The 20967-nt window shown below is 37.7% G+C and overlaps 1 protein-coding gene across 4 annotated transcripts in view; it reads right to left on the reverse strand.

The window, feature by feature from the left end:
- INPP5F (inositol polyphosphate-5-phosphatase F) overlaps nucleotides 1-20967 on the reverse strand; it is a 75714-nt gene that overhangs the window by 23947 nt on the left and 30800 nt on the right. For 3 of the 4 annotated variants that reach the window (XM_019725298.2, XM_019725297.2, XM_074338972.1), the window contains exons 3-9: nucleotides 16711-16847; nucleotides 7725-7853; nucleotides 7334-7501; nucleotides 7178-7234; nucleotides 4768-4966; nucleotides 4043-4222; nucleotides 3121-3188 (exon numbers count right to left, since the gene is read on the reverse strand). In XM_019725298.2, the coding sequence (XP_019580857.2) occupies nucleotides 3121-3188; nucleotides 4043-4222; nucleotides 4768-4966; nucleotides 7178-7234; nucleotides 7334-7501; nucleotides 7725-7853; nucleotides 16711-16847 (938 nt within the window). Of the gene's footprint in view, nucleotides 1-3120; nucleotides 3189-4042; nucleotides 4223-4767; nucleotides 4967-7177; nucleotides 7235-7333; nucleotides 7502-7724; nucleotides 7854-8186; nucleotides 8303-16710; nucleotides 16848-20967 lie in introns of all 4 variants that reach the window. The other variant, XM_074338971.1, reaches the window with a different exon arrangement.

Below are 20967 nucleotides of genomic sequence, written 5' to 3' on the forward strand. Positions count from 1 at the left end.
ATGTTTTGGGGAGCAAGAGAGTGGTAGATATCAACTTTGAATACATACAGTGTATGATCCAGCCATTTCACTTCTAGAAATGTATGCTCTAAAGCATAAAGGATATATAAAAGCTGTTTTCTGGAGAATTTTTCTAATAGCAAAAACTATATCCTAAAGATCCACCAATGGAGAAATGGTTAAAAAAACAGCTATGAGATATTACGTGAAAACAGTTGTAGAATAGTATATATGGTATAGCCCTCTTTTGACTTAAATTTTGAATGTGTATATATATATGTGTCAAGATGTATTTTGCTGCAAATGACAAATCACTGACTCAAATCTCAGAACAAAAGTCTGGAGGTTGCATGGTTCCAGAATTGCTTAATTCAGTGGTTATTGGTACAAATTATTTTCCATCCTCAGTATATGGGTCAATCCTCAGGCTGGTTCACTTATGGTCTTGACATAACTACAGCAGTTCCACATCAAATACAGACACAGCAACCACAGAGTTGGTTCCTGTATATCTTTTAATTAGAGCAGGAAATCTTCCCAGAAGACGTCCCTTCACATCAGACCTCATTGGCCAAATTGTCAATGAACATACACCAGCCCACGCCTAAACCAATCACTGGCAAATGCAACAGTGGTGCCACTGTGACTGAGTCAGAGGGCAATTACCCAGGGGATGAGGGAGTATAAGCAGACATTGGGGGGTGCTGTTAAGAACGAGGAAGTCTGCTCAATACATATGCCTATAAAGTTGATGCGCACCAACAGGTCTCGAAAGTCCACAGAAAGCAGGGATGACGGTGAGGAGGAAGTTATTGCTTCTGCTTCCTTCTTCAGTTTTTACAGTGATTATGTGTTACGTTTAAATTGTGGTTTGTTCTCTGTAATGCTACTTATAATTGTGCACATTGCTAATACATGAATTTACTGACATTGTAAAAAACTAAAATGTAGATAAAAGTCAAATCCTTCCAAGCATAACCAGTCCCACAGCCTTTCCGGGAAGTAACCCCTGGTAACAGTTTGATGTGTGTCCTTTGAGTCCACATAAATGTATTCCCATATCGACGTGCAGGCCATATACGTGTGAGAACACACATACATGGAAGAGAACCACATACGCGCGCGTGTGTATTTATACATGACACGACTCTGCTTTGTGGGTTTTTAGAGGTAACATGTCACACACTATTCCAGTTTCCTCCCTCCATTATGTGATTTTAAGCTCCTGCCATGTGAGCACACACAGATTTATCTGCCTTATCAGTTTGAAGCATTTGTATTTAACACTGTAGATGTGCTGTACTTCATCTACCCAGTGGCCTCCTGATGAACAGTTAGGGTGTTTCTATGCTGCAATGTTCTTGAACATGACTCCTTGAATAAACACGTGTCTCTCAGGGAGATTTAGAAAGTTTTATATTAGAGTCCAGTTGCCCCACATCTTTGACAAAATTGGGTAGTTCTCATCTTTTTATTTTAGCCATTCTGGCGTGTGTGTGTGTGTGTGTGTGTGTGTGTGTGTGTGTGTGTGTTGGCTTTAGTTTGCATTTTCCTGATGATTAATGAAGTGGAGCAGCTTTTCACATGTTTATTGGCTTTTTGGATATCCTCTTTTATGAAGAGTATGCTCAAGTCTGCTCAAGTTTTCTTTTGGGATGTACATCTTTTTTTATGGATTTATAAGAGTTTTTTTATATACTTTAAATATGAGTCCTTTGTCATACATATCTTCTCCCAGTTTGGGAATTGCCTTTCCATTCTCTTAACAGTACCTTTTAATAATCAGAAGTTATTTTAGTAAAGTCAAATTTTATCAATTTTATCAAATTTGTTATCAATTTTTCATTATAGTTGGTGCTTTTAAAGTCCTATTTCATTTTCATAGTTTTAATAAATACTATCTAAAACGTGTAATATTTTAATAATTATGATAAAGTTTTTATAAATAAATGATAAAGATTTAATGAAAATAAAAAATTTTCTAAAGTCAATTTTATGAACTTTTTTCATTATGGTTAGTGCTTTTTAAGCCCTGTTTAAGACCCACGGTCAAAAAGATGTTCTATATGTTCCTCTAAAAGGTTTTTGTTCAACTTTACATATTTAGAGACATACCCATCTGGAACTAATTTTTTTATGTGGTATGTAGGACAGATATCAAAAAGCAAAATTACTGGGTTAACAGTATGAGCATATTTTATTTTGATTGACAATACCATTCAAAATGGCTGTACCAACTTACGCTCCCTCTAGCAGTGTGTAAGGGTTCTCATTTTCCCACATACCTACCTTTATCTCTCCTTATCAAATTTTATAGTTTTTATTCAATCTTAGGGTTTATTTTTTATTTCCCTGCTGGGATTTTCTTTGGGATTGCACAAAATTTATATATTAATTTTGGATGTACTGAAATGTATTCAATATTGAATCTTTTCTTTCAGGAACATGGCTTTTTCTCTCCATTTATTCAGATTTTCTTTTACATTCTTCATTAATTCTCACCCCTGCCCTGCCTCCCCGGTATCTTTTTTTGTGTATTTCTTAGATTTTAGGTTATTTCTTCCTATTTTATTTTTGCTGCTGTTAAAAAAATGCATCCCATGGCATTCCACATTCATGGGATGGATAAGAGAGTTACTGACTATATTAATCTTGTACATGAAATCCAGTCATCTTATTGAACTTGTATTTCACCGAACAATTTTCAATTGATTTTGGCTTATACGATCACATTCTTACCTGAGTATAAAAATACATACGAAAGGTGGGCAGAGAAAAAAAGATATTGAAAAATACATATCAAATTGTGATCTGCAAGAGGTGGAGTATATGGTGGTACTGAGAGATGCCTTTCATTTCTTACTCTAGAAACTTCTCAGATTGCAATAATTGACAGTAAACTAGTCTCTTCTCTAAAAATGGAGTAAAGTAGCTGACAACGACATTTCTTTAAAAATATTAAGAATATTCGTAGCTTATATGAGTTCTTTAACTTCATGACAAATGCAATTTTGCTTAATTATGAATAGCACATTGTTATTTTCATGAAATTTAAAGAAACAGATATACAATCATTTCTAAATATGAAAGAACATTTTACTACCACAGATCAAAGCCCACCTGTTTTTTGTAAATTTTCAGTTGTTCTTCGAAATGGGCACTGAAATAGGCAACAGTTTCCTTTTCACCTACAAAGAAGTGATACAAAATCTATTTTTCCTTCCCATGTTTAACACAGAAATTAGTGTCTATTCCATCGTTACTCTTATTTTTAAGTAATTTACTGAAAGCCCAAATATAACTAAGATTTTCTAAAACCAGTATTTTAAAATGAAATGCTAAGCCAAAGATCTCTGATTTTTTTTTCCAGTAAGACTAAATTGAAACAAAGTGCAAATTGTGAAATTATAACATTTATTATTTGTATAGCCAGCCTACTATCAGGAACGGTTTCATGTGGTTAATATCAAGCATATTAAAAACAAGTTGTACTGAATCCTCAAAAATACAAATTAAGTTTTGAGAAAAAAAGTGTTCTGTAAACAATTTTTAAAATCAACCTCATTCAGTAATCTAAGTAGACTGACATGACTTAGCTTTTCCAGTGCTAAAGTTAAAATACTGGAAGAAATTAAATCCTCAATATTTAAAACAACAACAAACCTTTTGCAGTGAGATATTTTCTTGTAGACACCATCTTGTTAAGATACTTCCTGCTTTTACAAATATTGGCTACATTTGCCCGTTTCCAAAATTAAACATCCAATAAAGTATTCTTCAAAGAAACAGTAATTAAAAATCTGAAATAAGCTGTTTTGCTGTATTGCTGGGGAATTTTTTTATTGCTAAATTACTTAAATTGTCAATAACCATCATTACTCTTGTGTTTATTATGCCACTGTCCATTAAATTTCACTGTATGGGTTATTGTTTTGAATGAAGTATCTGGCAAAGCAAATCCAAATCTACAAAGTATCTCATATTTAAAGAAAACATTCTGTCTGAAATCATCATTTGCAAACCAAATAACTGATATGCTTACTTTTGTCCAGTCGAGGTCTTGGATTATATCGATACCCAACCTGGCTCCAAAAGACAGGCACAGAGCCTCGAGTTTGAGTAAATGACAAGGTATGATTATGAACATGAATTAACTGCTCAGTCTCCACATAATTTGCAACATTTCCATTTTTATCCACCCCTCTTCGTTTATACCGCATCCCTAAAAGAAAATTAAAACAGAAAACAGCAACACTTTAGAAAAATTATTTAGTGTGATTAGATTATGCTTCTTAACCAAATCTATGTCTTTCAGGATTGCCTTGGGCATCTAATGTGCAACTACCAGGCAGAACTGTATCAACTTACCCAAAATCATAACTGTATGCATCATTGTTTTTTAAAAGTTGAAGTTAAGATAGCTCCTGTGAACTGAAAGAGAAGGGTTTTCCCGAAGGTGCTAGCACTCAGAAAGGATTTATTACTGTGATACAGGCTGTCAGTGGTAATGATGGCATTTTGAAAGTACATCCCAAGTGACTTTCTTGTCTTCTCCATATATATACACCACGTTCCTTTCTCCTTTTGTTAACTCTCCCCCATTTGCCTCTCTCCAGTAATTGGTCTTCAATCACATCACAGAGTCACTGAGCACTTTGAAACCAACTGTATTTCCAAATCCATATGGTCATCAGCATTTCAACACTCCTGCCGATTTTTCATTCTCACCTGGATTTGATTTGCAGGCTAGTACAGCCCTCTACTCACCTGCTCTGTGCCTACTGCGGCGTGAAATGAGAGCCACTAAAAACCGTGGATGAATGTCATCTACACAGGTGGACTCCTGAGGCGGGGTCTCTGGGCTGCTTTTCTCATCATCAGATGATTCGTTATAATTCACCACAAGTTCTTCAATCTGCACAAAACCTTGGATAATGGGAATAATCCAGAAGTCCACATCCGGGGTCTGAAAACAACAGGAACCTCATGTTGTTTCTATCTGTACAGCACTGCTACTTTCTTAAACCCAAACAGCAGTTAGCGTGTATTTGTCAGTTTATCAGAAGCAGAAACCTTCCATTCTTTAATTAAATTTTATTGGGGTGACAATGGTTAGGAAAGTTACATAGATTTCAGGTGTACAATTCTGTATTACATCATCTATATCTCACACTGTGTGTTCACCACCACGTCAGTTCTCCATCCGTCACCACATATATGATCCGAAACCTTCCATTCATTAACCATATTTTCTGCTTTCTGGAGAACACTAAGGAATAGAGGAAAGAAGAGGGGTGGAGCAGAGAGCCTTTCCTTTTCTTTATAAAGGTCATTCAAAAAAGAACTGCCTGAGAGGGACCAGAGAACAAGAGCCAGACATCCGGGGTACAAATTCAAGCCCCACCACTTACTAACTCACCTGGGTGAATCAATGAACCTGACTCACCAAGGCCTGCATGTTCTGCTTCAAGAAATAGGAAAAACTACTACCACCTAGGTTGTTGTGAAGATTAAATGAGTAAAATGCACAAAGTGTTTAGCACAGTGCCTGCCTTATAGTAACTATTTAATAGACGTAGTGATTATGATTATACCTGTTGGTATAGAAAAAAAACCTTAAAGTCTGATTTTCAATTCCCAATTGTATTGATCATTTAATAAGATATAGTAACTCTGATCACTTCATTATGAAACCGAGGTCGACTCTATATTCTAGAAAAATTTGCCTTACCAAGCTAAAATCCAAGTAGTAAATGAAGCAAAAAAAAAAAAAAAAAATCCTTTCCATAAATATCTTATTTTAAAAAGTCATCCTACATAATTAGGAGAGTATTGATTAAAGTTAGAGATTTCCTCTTCTGTGTCTTCAGACTAAGAATACTCAGTTTTCTCAGATGACTGTATACAGAGGCCGTACAGGATAAAAAGCACTGCAGACAGTTGTTCTGTCCCCCATTTCTCTTCTATTTCCAGAACTTTCTGTAGTCCTAATATCAGCATCAACTTTATATCCTTCTTCCACCATAACCATATACTCCAGATCCCGTCACACAGACTTGTCTTATATTATCAAGCCTGCAGATAGGATCTTAGGGAGGTGGGTCGAGCTGTAAATAGGAAGGGATCTACCTGCATTACTCTTATTACTATTCCCGTTACTTGTATTTTGTTCTAGCAATGAAGGCAAAACTCTTGACAGGAACAGAGAAATGTATGTTGCCAAATGCCACCTTTATTGCAAGTCATCAGTTTTCAATGGTAATGCAAAGTGTCTGACAAAAACTCTGCAAAAACATATTAGAACGCAACATGTCAGCAGACAGGACAAATATTTATTATATTCATAGATGGCCTTATTGTTATCCCCAATCAAGAGATTTGGTGGTCACAGTTTCAGCATCATAAAGAGAGGTGAGAACATTTTCATGCTTCATTCTCGATAGAGGCACGATAGATATCTAGTGGTAGGCACCACTACATAATCAAAATCACCTATATTAACCACCACCAAGGGGGAGAAATAGAAAGTAGAAAAGTTTGAAATTTGTGAAAGGTTAAGAAAAAGATAGTATGTGACCCTATTCAGCCATTCACTCACTTTGTATCCAAAACAGTACCTGGCACACAGCAGGCCTTCCACAAACATTTGTTGATAGACTAAATTAATAAATTAATTGTTCTTGGACACTCATAACTCTATGACATATGTGACAGAGTAAAGAAGACAGTAACCATCAAAACAAAACGAATCTCATGCAATAGTCTCATCATATTCCACCTTTCCTGATTCAAACCCTGGCAGTACTGGAATGTCCTTAGAGCTTTCTCGACTCCAATCCCAGGCGAGGAAACAGGAAAGATAAATGACAGTATCCTTAAGGGAAAACTGCTTCAGCATCTCCAGTGGGCAAACAAAACCCCTCTCGGATAGGAACTCTGTGGAAATTACTTCCCCAGCCTTAGATCACTACTGTCGGAGGGGAACCGGCTGAAAAGATGGCCTGTGGCTGGCTATGCAGTGGAATGGTTACCTGCCTTAAAACAATGCCCAGGCTTTCCCTAGCTAAACAATTCCCATGCTATAGGGGAAAGCATTCCAGTAAGATTTTACATTTATTTTAAAATATTTGCTTAACAACTATAACTACCTTAGGATATTTTAGAAACAACTACTCACACCAATCTCAGTAAGATCTTGTATCATATATTTATTCCAAAAAAATCGGTCATCAACCTAGAAAAGGTAGAGAACAGACAGTTCAGAAACAGGTGGTTTCCGTTTTCTTGTAAAGCCCAAAGCGTCCAGAAATCCTGCTCCAAGCCGTGAGAGTACCTTCTGCCAGAGGGGCCGGGGGTCGCTCTCCCCAGTGCTTTGCCTCTGCACCGAATTCGTCAGGTCATAGGTCAAGCTATAGTAAAAGGATTCCGAGTCCATAAACATCTTCAATAACTCCTCAAGTAATCTCCTCTCCAACTTCTCCTTTTCTTTACTTTCCTTAACCTGCAAGAAATGAATCTACTATCACTGCAGGAATTAAATGCAAAGCATTATGTGGCTAAGACACACCTTCCTAGGAAAGGAAGGAAAATCATCCCAAAGACAGGCAGAGACAGTGCTGCAGTGTATGATGAGTGGTTTGAAAGTAAGTTTACTGGCAGCAAAATGACCCCTCAATTGAAGACTTATCAAAGGGATGCCCGGCCCGTATCAGTCAAACTCTTACTTTCTTTTTATTAGGAGCAGACACATTGGATTTAATATGTGTAAAGGTCTTCAGCAGAAACTTGGAGTCATCAGGAGATGGTATAATCTTCTCTGGTTTGTTAATTCCAAAGTGATGCTTCTTACAAAGCTAAATGATTAGGGAGAGAAAGAGAATTCATTATTATTAATATCTGCTTGTTAAATGTTCACACACGAGTGCAGAAGTGAACACCACCATTCATGCACTGTGGTTAAAAGTAAACCTCAAGAGTCAGTAAAATGACCAAGTAGACAACTGATATTGGGAAACACAGCTGTGCATTCAGTGATTTGAAAGCTACAGTAGAGGAAAAGCAAAGAATACAGGCCAGGATAGTCTTAGGATTTAGGGGTGGAAAATTCAGATTAGGATTGTAATTAAAGCAAATTCTGATCTAATATAGCTGAAGAGTAAAATGTTCCAGTTGAGGTTTATTAATACCTTAAAAATTGGCATCTAGGGGCGGCCGGATGGCTCAGTTGGTTAGAGCGCGAGCTCTCAACAACAGGGCTGCCGGTTCAATTCCCGCATGGGATGGTGGGCTGTGCCCCCTGCAACTAAAGATTGAAAACGGCAACTGGACTTGGAGCTGAGCTGCACCCTCCACAACTAGACTGAAGGACCACGACTTGGAGCTGATGGGCCTGGAGAAACACACTGTCCCCCAATATTCCCCAATAAAAATTAAAAAAAAAATTGGCATCTAAAGTTAAAAATATTGCAAAATATACCCTTGCTATGCGTCAGGGGCATTACTTCACAGCTATGTGAGCTAAATATTCATTCATGCTAGTTAATTGAGTGTTTTGGTTTAGAAGATGTCAAGATTCTATTGGGAATCTTAAAAACCACTCCCTCTCCTCCTACCCTCACACACACTAATGAAATCAACATAAAAACATACTGTTTGGGTCCAGAGATTAAATTTGAAGAAGCAGTAAGTAGAGGCTGCAGGAAATGTGCGGTCCAACTGACCAAGGTGAGGATGAGGATGGGAACATGTCAAGACCAGAGACAGGCACAGAGGCTCTGACGACAACTATCCAGTTAACGTCAAGGGTTTTACCTATAATTTCATGTGACTTAACACACAAAGCGAATATTCAGAAAGGCACACAGAATTCTACGAACCAGATGCAGCCTGTTCCATTTTTTCAGCACACCAGTTTTATTCCTACACCAAGTGGTAGACTTTTGTTAAGAGCTAATAGTGATAAATGCTTATTAAAGTATTACAAAATAACTACTAGTAGAGATAAAGGATGAAAAAAAAACACAATGAAGAGAACAAAAGTTAGTTCAAGCTCCGATTATAAATTTTTTTTAAAAGGGGAGACCATACCCATTTTATCAAATTTGAAAATGAACAATTTTATTTGTCAATTATACCTCAAAAAAACTGGAAGAAAAATTAGAAGTGGAGACGATAACTGGACCAAGACTTCAGATGTAATGGAATCTTATGAATTTTATGCCTTTTCAAAATTAAAGCTATCAAAAACTCCCTTCGCATGGGTTTCACAACAGGATCACAGCTTTACACTGCTCCTGCCTCAGCATTAAGACGAGGTAATGAATGATGAGGTAGAAAGACTGATAGTCCTACTGCCACACTGAGCTAACTTCTCCTCCAATAAGCAAAACGAACAAGTCCTTGAGTCGATGGGGAAGGAGAGACGCACCAAGTTCTCCTCGCCCCTCTTTTCTGCTCGATCATTCCATCAACGCACAAACATACTGATCTGTCTGTCTTCTAACAACTCCACTCGCAGTCTCCTCCCCTGCCAGCTACGGCCCTACTTCTTTGCACTCCTCACTGCCTCCCACGCTTCTTCTCCCATCTCTTCCCAAGGCCCACTCCAATGTGGCTTTGGTCCCACATCACTCCACCTAAACTGCATCTTCACATGACCAGTGACCCCCACTTGACAAAGCCCCATGGAATTCTTGGTCCTTATCTTACCCGCTCAGTCACTTTGACACTTCACCACTCCCTCACCCTCTTTGATACCCTGTCTTCTCTTGGCTTCCACTGGTTGCTCTTTATCTTTTACTGGTTCCTTTGCAGCCATTTGACTTAATGTCTCAACACCCCAAGGGTCAGTCCTTGACCCCCTTCTCTATTCTGCATTCATTCCTTCAGTGATTTCATCTAGTCTCATGGGTTCAAATACCATCTATCTCCCAAATGTGTATTTCCAGCCGAGCTCTCTCCCAAAATTCTAGCCTCACAAATCCCAACATTAACACTGGGACTTCCACCAGGAATCTCAAACTCAGCATGTCCAGAACGACCCCTCGTCTTGCGTCCACTGCCTTCACTTCCTGCTACTCTCTTCCCCTTCCTCCCCTCCATCCACAGCTGCCTCTTTGCTGTTCCTTGATCTGTCAGGAACGCTTCCATCCCAGGGCTCTGCTCCAGTTGTCCTCTCTGCCCAGATGTCTTACCACAAGCTCCACCCGGGTATCCCCCAACCCTTACTGTACTCATTTCCCAGGGCATTTATTACCTTCTGACACACAACCTAATTATTATGTTGACGCTTATTGCCTCCCTCTCCTGCCGCCCCCCACACACATTATAATAAAAGCTCCATAATAGCAGGCATCTTTGTTGTGTTGACTCATATCTCCAGTGTCTTACCAGTATCAGGCATACGAGGTCTCAATAAATATTTGTTAAGTAAATGAACGGGCTTTGATACTACAAACATAAGCGGTAACCTCCAGATATACACATGGGGCATGTACGTAGTCCTGGGAAAATCACCACTCCTCGTCTTCTGTGAACATACAACACACACACACACACCCTCCTTGGTGTAAAATCACTGAGGCAGCAGAGAAACTGTTTTTAAAACATAACCTCCCTGTTCATCCCCTGTTGCCGCATCTGCTGCTTGTGGCACTGAGCAATTGTTGGTTAGCAATTTTTAATAGAATGTTAGTAATTATCTAGTCAAATTAATAATACTTTCTTTAAAAACATCTGAAAATATGCCCCAAACCTAGTCACAGATCGCTGCAACTTTAATATTCAACACAGGATATTATGCGTCCGTCAGACACAGTTATCCTTAAGAGCCTTCAGGCCAGCAACTTTCCCCCCAGGAATACATCAGAGAGGATTCTAAAGATCTAGCTATTTAAAATCATCTTGTAGCAGCACACCACGTCCACACCCACACTTTCCTCGCTCTCAGAAGGACGGGAGTTGGGAGTCGTTCTTTCCCATCAAGGCCAGTTTCCTGCTGCGTCTTCCCTGGGATCAGGCTTTGCCCTGTCGTGCACCCCCCCACCCCCCTCCCTGTTCAATTCAGATCCTCTCTCTCTTTCCTACCACCTTTTAACATTGTTCAAGTTTACCAGGATCTTTTTTAAATCCATTCCTCAACTGTGGAATCCCCTCTGTGAGCCAGCAGGGTACAAACAGTGTCAGTCACTCAAACTGTGAGGACACAGTCTTGCTGGGGTAGGTCAGAGTGAAGGTCCCCTGAAACTGCTCAGGCAGAGTGAAACAACGACCTCCTCACTCTGAAAAGGACAACCCTTCTCTCTGTCTAAGAATGTGACACTAATGATCACTTCCTGCCATCTCTTGCCCATGACACCAATCTCTCAGGGGTTTTCCCCACCTCTGACTGTTCCTTCTCAGTCTCCTTTGTTGGCGCCTCTTTTTGTTTCTAAAGAGGATGGTGGTTCCCAATGTTCTAGCCTTAGCTCTCTTCCCGTTCCAGCTCTGTCTAGAAAGTTCCATCTGCTTTCCTCGTTTTCGCTACCCCTGTTTAACGCCACATTTCTAACTCCGCTCTTTTGCTCTGAGCTCAAGAACCAAAAATATAACATCTTCCTGCTATTGACACACCAGTCCCTCAAATTCAGCATCTGAAAACTGATCAACATCTGTTTCCCAAGTCTTGCTCCTTCCTGGTTGCCCTGTCGCAGGCAATGATTACGCCACCCACTGGATCACTTACGCCAAAACCTAGGCGTCATCTTCCATCTTTCTCCTTCTTAAAGTCCCTCCTTCATGCTGATTTCTATTCTGTTCATTCAGAGCCTCACCTTTTGCCCAGACCAGTTTTCTCAACAGAAGTGCTACTGGCTTCACAGACAGGAGAATTCTTTATGCACAATTATCCTGTTTAGTGTCGACGACCTAACAGCCTCCTGTCATCACCCACCAGCACCAGGCTTCACATGGGCATGGCTCCAGGCTCCATCTCCCTCCCAAGCAGCCCTTTAATTTTCCTTTACTGAGTCGGGGCCAAATCGCCTCCAGCTTCTGGATCCAGAGCCCAGGAGGCCTACGGCCCCAGTTTGAACTACTGTTCTGTATATGGTCCACGAAGATGCTACTTCTCTCTAAGCCTAGCAATGTCATCTTTGCTTTGCTTTTCCTTTTTAATCTATCCTCTTCCTGGTATTGAAACAGAGTTGATATAGGCCCAGTATCCCTTAGCTTCCTTATCAACAACTCCAAAATCCAAACAATTCTGAAACCTGAAAGTTTATTTTTTAAATTTGTTACAACTCATTTAAAATACGCCAAAATATACCCTGAACTGATATGAGGCTATTGATGTCATTGTTTACCTTCCTTAATATGAATATTCATATGATTCTTTAAGAAACATTAATAATGTGTTGTATTGTAGACTACTGCCCCACAGAATACATGGAATAACCTTTTGAATAAACCCCCTCAAAAACTTGAATTCTAAAACAAATATGGCCCCAAAGGATTCAGATAAGCATTGTGATCTGTACAGCAAAGCACAAACTCACTACACCATCTTCTCCAGAAGTCTAGCTCTACCTCTTAAAACTGATTTATCTAAATAGAAATTTAAAATTACTTTGAACATAAACATTTTCAATGAGTATTTTAGAGTCTTCCATATAATTACTTTTAGAAAAGAAAGTGTGGACCACTATCTTTTTTAAGAAGTTAAATTTAGTCCTACCACAAAATAGGCACGGAGAAAACTACTTCTTGGGACGCCTTCCAGTCCTAAAATGCTTTGTTTAATCAGAGCCCTTGCGATTACAACACAGAGCGCTGAGAGAGGGATCACCTTCCCTTTTCCAGAGGCCCAGCCAGTCCTGTGCTATCTGTGCTTAGGCCTTTATCACACACTGATACGCTCAGCCTCCAAAAGAAAACCACCACAAGCCCCACAGTGCTTCCCCACTTTTTCTATTCTTCTAGCAACTTACATTTCACAATCAAGATTAAGGGCTGATGTTGCTGTTGCTGTTTAAGAAAATAAATGATTTTACTTGAAAGGTTGGTATCTATCTATGTCCATCTGGAGCTAAAACTTTAAACAGATGTCTAATGAGAAACTAAATATGGAAAATGATGCAGTTATCTATTAAGGCAATGAGATACAGCAAATACGATATGCAGACATGGAACATAAGCCCATAAAACTTTAAAGGATGTTTTTTCAAAAGAAAGAATATCTATGTTCTAGTTTATTTGAAACCCCTCCCCACACACATGATTCTTCATATCCTTGTAAAGATCATTTTTTTAAAATGGCACACTGCTTTGGAAAACAGTCTGGTAGTTCTTCAAAAGGTTAAACATAGATTTACTATTAATATAATGACCCAGCAATTCCACTGCTAGGTACACACCCAAGAGAAAAAGAAATGTCCACCAAAAATTTGTATACAAATGTTCATAGCAATATTATTCATAACAGCCAAAAGGTGAAAACAACCCAAATGTCCATCAGTTGATGAACGGATAAAATGTGATTTATCCATACATTTTTTGCATTCATATCCATGCAACGGAATGAAAAGGAACTAAGTACTGACACACATTACAACAGGCATGAACCTTAAAAACATTGTGCTTACTAAAAAGAAGCCAGTCACAAAAGGCCATGCATTGTATGATTCTATTTATGAGCAATGTTGAGAATAGGCAAATTTATAGAGACAGAATAAATTAGTGGCTGCCTAGGACTGACAGAGCTGGAGTTTGGAGGAAAATGACTGCTAATGAGTACAGGGTTTCTTTGTGTGGTGAGGAAAATGTTCTAAAATTGATTGTGTGATGGTCACAGAACTCTATGAATATACCAAAAACCACTGAATTATATACTGTGAATGGGTGAACTGTATAGTGTGTGAATTACAAAAAAAAAAAAAAGGCAAACAAATAAGCCATATACTTGAGGTAAAAGGCTCAAAACTAGAAATTCTATTACTTTCAGACTCTGAAATAAAATTGTTTCTACTCCAATTACAGAAGACAGACTAAACCTTAGCAAATTTGAGAACAGAGACCATACTAAATAACCAGAGGGGCCTGCTGGGAAAAGATGAGAGCAGTGGATATTCAAAGCAATACACAGGTGTCCAAACTAGAAAGACATGCTAAGAAGATACAAGAATCGATTTTATTTTAAAAGTCTTTTTATGTGCATAAAATTGTATATTCATGAAAAGTAATAAGAGCTAAGCAGGAAAAAATATGTAAAAATGAATAAAAACTATTCTGAAAATGTGAAAGTAATATTGCTCCTTCAAAGAGCTTGGAGCAAATGAAAACAACCATTAAAACCCATCAGAATATTGACAATGATTATTTCTAACTGGTAGGTTTTTTGTGTTTTTTTAAATCCTCCTCACTAGAATTTACTGTATAAGCAAAAATAAAATTATTAAGCTTTTAAAAGCTACTTTTAAATATAGTTATATGGAAATTGAAAAGAGAATACCAAAGGTTTAAATTAACATGTCAGAAAATAAGCAAGTAATTTGTGATTTTCAACATAGTTGTTTCTTTGTCCTTTCTCCTACTGTTCCCTGTTGTAAAGTTTCTTTACCATAAAATAGGATTCAAAAGAAGGGGGAAAAGGCTTAAGTGCAAATTTCTAAAATTATATTCTCTTGAGAGAAAGGTATACCCAACTATTCACTAAAATAGGATCTGGAAATACTTTCTTCATAAAATCACTTTTACCCCTAATTCACAAGGGTCTTTACATATTTTCAGCTCTTAACTTTAATGAGCCACAACTTTAATGCTCCTTTAAGTACTGTAGCTTATATGATCCAACAGCACTGTAAAAATACTCAAATATCTCATGTGGAGGGAATCTCATTTTCATTTTTATTTGAAGATAATCTCTTTCACTTGAAAGTATCAAGAAAGAGAAAAAGAAGGCTAAAGAATAAAAACCATTCTTAAAACTTCATAATATTCACATTTTTGTGTTTAAAAATTCCACGTAAATGTTATTTCCTAAACTCCCCCACACGCACACCCACACCCATTTATACAACAGTCAGCTACTAGTCTCAAAACTTTTACAGATTGGTGGCCACAAAGAGTTTCAGAAAACCTCCCTGTCAAGTCCAACAAGGGCCCCAAGCTTCTCAGGACGAGGAGTGGCAGTTCGTCTCCCCAGGGCTAGGAGAGCGGAAGGTACAAACTGAGGACTGACAGCCGGTCCCCAGTTCTAACTGCCAGGCCCCCAGGCTTCCTGCTCAAACCAGAATGCCAGCCCAGGGGCTGCTCACCCTCAAGGCCGAGGTCAGTGACAGAAAGCCATGCTGACTTTGATTTGTCAGCAAAGACATCCAAGTGCCCAAAAGTCACTGAGGACAAATTTATTAGCTTAATACAATTTTTCCTAGTCTGGCTGCTCTTCCTTAAAATCAAGTACAAACAAAAACTGCAAATACTTGATATGAATGGGCCTAACTGCCAACTAAGTTATTTGTCTCTGGATCAGCATTCGTAAATAGTGTTGTAGCTCTAATAAGAATGAAGGAGAAAAAAAAGTACTCTCATTTGTTTTTGATTCCTGTAACAAATAGAATATCAGGGTCCTCTCAAATTTATTTTAACGTTGGTTTGTTAAAATTAGATTGTCAAACTCCAGTAAAATCTGAAGCATAAAAATGATTAGATTTTCCCTAAACTTCCTCTCCAAGAACACAGCCTGGAAAAACATATATTGAGTTGTGGGTGGTGGGTGCTATGCTACCTGCTGTTCAGGTAACAGGGAGGCATCTCAACAGAGTGATACAGGCCCCAAAGGCCAGAGTCCAGCTGCAGACCCCATCACGTACCAGCTCTATGACTTAACCCTTGCCAAGCCCCCCTTTCTTCCTCTATACAACATGGATCATAACAGTGCCCACCTTATAGGGTGATCCCAGGGAGTAAATATAATAATCCAAGTAGCCCTGCAGGCCTGCCTGGCATACCGTATGGTGACGACAATAGGCCAGGACTATGGCAGAGTGGTGACATCCCTACATGCCATAGCCCCACACTGATAGCAGACATGATACAAATGCTTTCAAGGGTGACTTCTACCAGGAGCAGCACCATGTGGGAAAACACTGGCCCTGGGCTATCACCCGGCCAATTATTTTGGCCTTAAGTCACTCTATTATGGACTTGATTTCCACATGGAAAATGTAAAGATTGTATTAGATCAATAGTTTTCTTTCTTTAAAAACAAAAAAAAAACCTTTAAAAAAATTATAAAAGAAATACATGCTTAGAAAAATTCCAAGAAATATAGACAAAAGAGGATACAGTAAAAGTCAAATCTCACCTTCTTGACTTCCCTCTCCCCCCCAAATCAGGAGTTTTCAAACTGTGCTGTGCAGAGTCCTAGGGCTCCCTGGAAGCAGAAGGTGACCTTCCAGTAGAAGCCCAGTGGGGAGGTCCCCAAGGATCCCCTGTCCCCCCATCACCATCTCAACCAAAGCAGCTCTGCTTTTACGTGTCTCATATACCAGGTTTCACAGATTTTGAAACAAAGTTCCACTACTAAAATGAAGTTTAAAAATCACAAGATTAAATTATTTCAAAGATATTATCCAGCTCTAAAATTGTATGCTTTTGATCTATTAAACCAAATCCTCATAATTGCTATCATATTTATATCAAATTTCCATTAAATTTCCTGAGATGGCACCTTACCTCTAGGTCAAGATCCTGAGGTTCCATTTCAGAAAGTGATAGCACAGCAATTTTGGTAACTTTACAGACCTCATGGTCTCCTGGAAGTTTGCCCACCAGTGCTTTCTGCCGAATTAAAATAAGCCACCATGGAAGATCTGAAAGAGAAAAGTCATTTACTGTCTAGTATCTATAAGTGCTACTGTCCTGGCAAACTGAAGGTGAATAATATAACAACAACAACAAATGTGCATGAGATATAACCCTTTAAAGGAAAGCACACAACAAAGATATAAAAAGGGCCCTTAAACATGTGAAAAGACGTTTAATCTCGCTCATAATTAGAGCGATACCATTCTCACCCATCAGATTGGGGAAAATAAAGTGTGACAGCGCATTCACTGGCAAGGCTGTGGGGAAACAGGACTCTCATACAGTGCTGGTGGAACTGCAAACACATACAACTTTTCTGGAGGGAAACTTAATGATACCTAACAGCAAAACGTATATACTTACCTTTTAACCTAGCAATCCCACCCTGGTGAATCTACCCTGAAGATACACAAGAACACACAAGAACATGCACTCAAGTCTATTCAGTGTAGTGGTTTGTAACTGTAAAATACTGGGAATGACTGCCCAGACATAGGAGAATGGTTGAATAAACTATTACACATGCACTCAATGGAATACTATGCAGTTGTACAGAAGAATTAGAAGTGTGCTATGAACTGATAAGGAGTGATTCCTGGATATATTAAGTGGATAAACTGGATAAATTATTAATATATATAATAAGGATATAATATAATCATAGAGGAAGATATATTATTATACCAAAGTCCAAAAGAGTATGGAGAGTGTGCCACTCTTTATATAAGAGAAAATATGCATTTATCTCTGCTCTGTACATAAAAAGGAGAGGCAAGGTAAATTAGAAATTAATGAGCTTGGTCATCTACAGGGGATAGGCGGAAATAGGATGGAAGAGGGCAGAAATGGGAATGATAAAATGGATCAAGGAAATGGCAGTCCTCTGAGTATACCCTTTTGTATAGTTTTGACTCTTAGAACCATGGTAATGTTTCACGTTTCTTCAAAAATAAATAGTTCAAATCAAGCAGAATGTGGGGGAAACCCAAAACAAGAAGCAAATAGTAACCCAACTCTGCTACAAATAGAAAATATAACCACACTGTAGATAGGGAACAAAAACCTAACTTTGGAAAACAGTGTTTTGTAAGGATAAAGACACAAAGGATGATACACAACACTGTATTCTCGTTAGTGAATTTGTTTTTCAGGAGGTTATGGGTTAGCAATTCCAAAACTACTTCATGTGCCTCTAAAACTGAGAAAATTAGTAAATATATTGAGAAGAGGGAGGATGGAAAGAAGACGGTAAAACAAATGAAAGAAATCTTAAATACATGAAAGAAAGACGAAAACACCGAGAGGCCCAAAAGTTATCTTTCCAATCCAATTTTTTATTTCAGAAGATTTTTAATTAAATGAGAAATAGTCTAGGGAAGACAGCATGCAAAAGCACTTTTTCAGTTTTAAAAAAATACTGTAATACTTAATTAGAACCAAAAATAAAAATAATTGAAATAGTGTTTTAGGAACGTATTATTATAGAAACATAACATAATAGGTATATATTTACCATATCAAAAAAATTGTAAGAGCTATATATAGTATTTCAATTTTCCCCACTTCCCCCCCAAAAAAGATTTAATCAATTCTCATCTTAGAGATAGTGTTTTGAAGATGTGCTTTAAGCATTTCATAAATGCAAGAGTTTGGGAACATTTTGTAATTCTCTATAAAGTAGGGTGGAAATTTACTCCAAAGTTTCAAGGCTTTTACAGGCCATTTCATTATTCATTATCATTAAACATTAACAGAAGACCTACCAAATGCTGGGAAGTGTGTCATGCATGGATCAAGGTTACCAAGCACCCAACACATAACAAACCTACCACATAATAAAGCACATAATGCGTAATACACTGTTGAATGTCCATAGATTTTGTTGAATAAAAAGAAATCCTTCCTACAGGTCTCTTAACCTCACAGGAGTAACTTCTGTGAGGTTAAGAACAATTTAGAGTGTTGGCAGATGACCAGACAAGCCAGCATCAGGGAGCTCTCTTCCAAGTTTGTGCCTTTTTGCTGCAGTTTACTTTGGATTCATTTTACATTAACATTGTGAATTGTGATCTTAATAAATTACAGCAATGACAAACACAATTTGTATAATTAAATGTAGTAAAGGTCTTTCCAATAAATCATCTAATGGAATAATGCCAAAACATAAAATATTAACTTTCAAACACAGAGGTTTTACTCTATACATAAACGCACTTGGGAAAACAAAAGGCATCCCTTTTTTCACAAAAACAGTTATTGCCAATATTCAAATTCAACTTATGAACTCAAGTACATTTTAAAATAAAATATGTATATTTTTAGAGTTTAGCTATTCATATAGCACGAATCTGAAAAACTGAGGTGCTTCTTTTAAAAAACTATTACAAATTGAAGTTCACTATACCTAGGGAGTTACGATAGAGATTAAATATGATATCAATGATTTCAGGCAATTGAGAAGGAATTTTGTAAACAGTAGCCTTCCCTTTTCAGGGAGGCAACCACATTCCGGATTATGAAGTTAGAACTCAGGCTCAAATTTTAGCTCCACCACTTATCTGCCCATGGACTTCGCAGCACAATACTTAACTGCTCCAATTCCTCATTTTCTCATCTGCAGAATGGGGTATAACAGCTTACTTCAGAAAGTAGTTATGAGGATTAAATCACAATTTTTATAATTCATGTTATTACTAAGAGCTAATGTTACCAGATAGCAAAGCACTGTAAAGCTATGGTAAGTAAAACAATGTGGTAATGGTATAGGAATGGACAAATGAATATTAGAATATACACAGAACCATGTAAATAAAGGCATATAGCAAGTGGTGATAAAGAGGGGGAAAGATGGTGTGTCAATAAATAATATTGAAATACATACTTGAGTATTTGCGGATAAATATGTTATCTGGAATCTGCTTTGAAATAATTTAGCAGCTGGGAGTACGGGGCCCATGGATTAAAAAAATGTCTTTTTACGTAGTTGACTTCCAATCAGATCAACAAATTGCATTGAGCTAATATGTCTCTTGAGTCTTAATCTATAGTTTCCTATCTTACTGTTTTCAGGCTCACACATTTATCAAAAATAAAAACAAAAAAAACAAACTTAGGAGTAAATTAATAAGGAAACAGATACCTACTAATTACAACCTAAGTAAGCTGGGATGAGGAAAATGTTCTGGAATTAGATAGTGGTGATGGTTGTACAACCTTGTGAATATACTGAAAACCACTGAACTGTGCATTTTGAAAAGGTGAATTTATGGTATGCAAATTATATCTCACTAAAAAAAAAAGCCCCTTCTAAAGAACAAAATAACTTCTTAGGAATCTTACCAACCAGAACAGAGAATGAAAAACTAAAAAGTATATTTTCTCCCAAAGACAGAGATTAAGCTAGGATGACCTATTAATTCCTGAAATGCATCAACATTAGTGACAGGATGCAGCTGTTTGTATTAGTGTTCAAGGAATAATTTAAATGATCACGATGGAAAGACTACGAAAAATATGAATTGGACACAGATATTCCCAGGTAAAATCACTGATCCTAAAAACCAAAGCAAAACAAACAAAAAACCTTGTGGGAAATAACAGCAATCTCTTTCTGTAATTATTTTGCCTTAGGTGAAATAAAACATAACAACACCCAGAAGGAAGTCTGGAAAGTCCAGCAACAATGAGCATGTTAGTCACAGGGCTAAATAACCTAAATACATTTTTTACAGTTTGCGTTATTAAGACAAGAAAAATGTAGAAGTACAGCATCACTGTTGTTCAACAATCACAGTATCCATCAGGCATAATTTCGCAATAAAAAATCTTAAAGCACCAATGCAGGCTATTGTGTTCGTTTATACCACCCACCAGGAAAAGAAACTTGGTTCAGTTAAAGCTGACACCCTGAGATCCGGATGTACAGTGTAACCAAGAACAAAGGGAATTTAGTCTAGCAAGGTCCTTTGACATGAAATATTTTTTCCAACTTTTTAAACATACTGCAATGGGGAAAATATCAATTTTGCAACCCTGGCTCCTCCTCCAGGAAAAGAGAGACAAGGAAATCTGACTTCCTCAGCAACATAAAAAACCTGATCAGGAAGTAATTATTTTGAAAAGCAT

This window comes from Rhinolophus sinicus, linkage group LG07 (assembly GCF_036562045.2).
Source record: "Rhinolophus sinicus isolate RSC01 linkage group LG07, ASM3656204v1, whole genome shotgun sequence".
NCBI classification, from domain to species: Eukaryota; Metazoa; Chordata; class Mammalia; order Chiroptera; family Rhinolophidae; genus Rhinolophus; species Rhinolophus sinicus.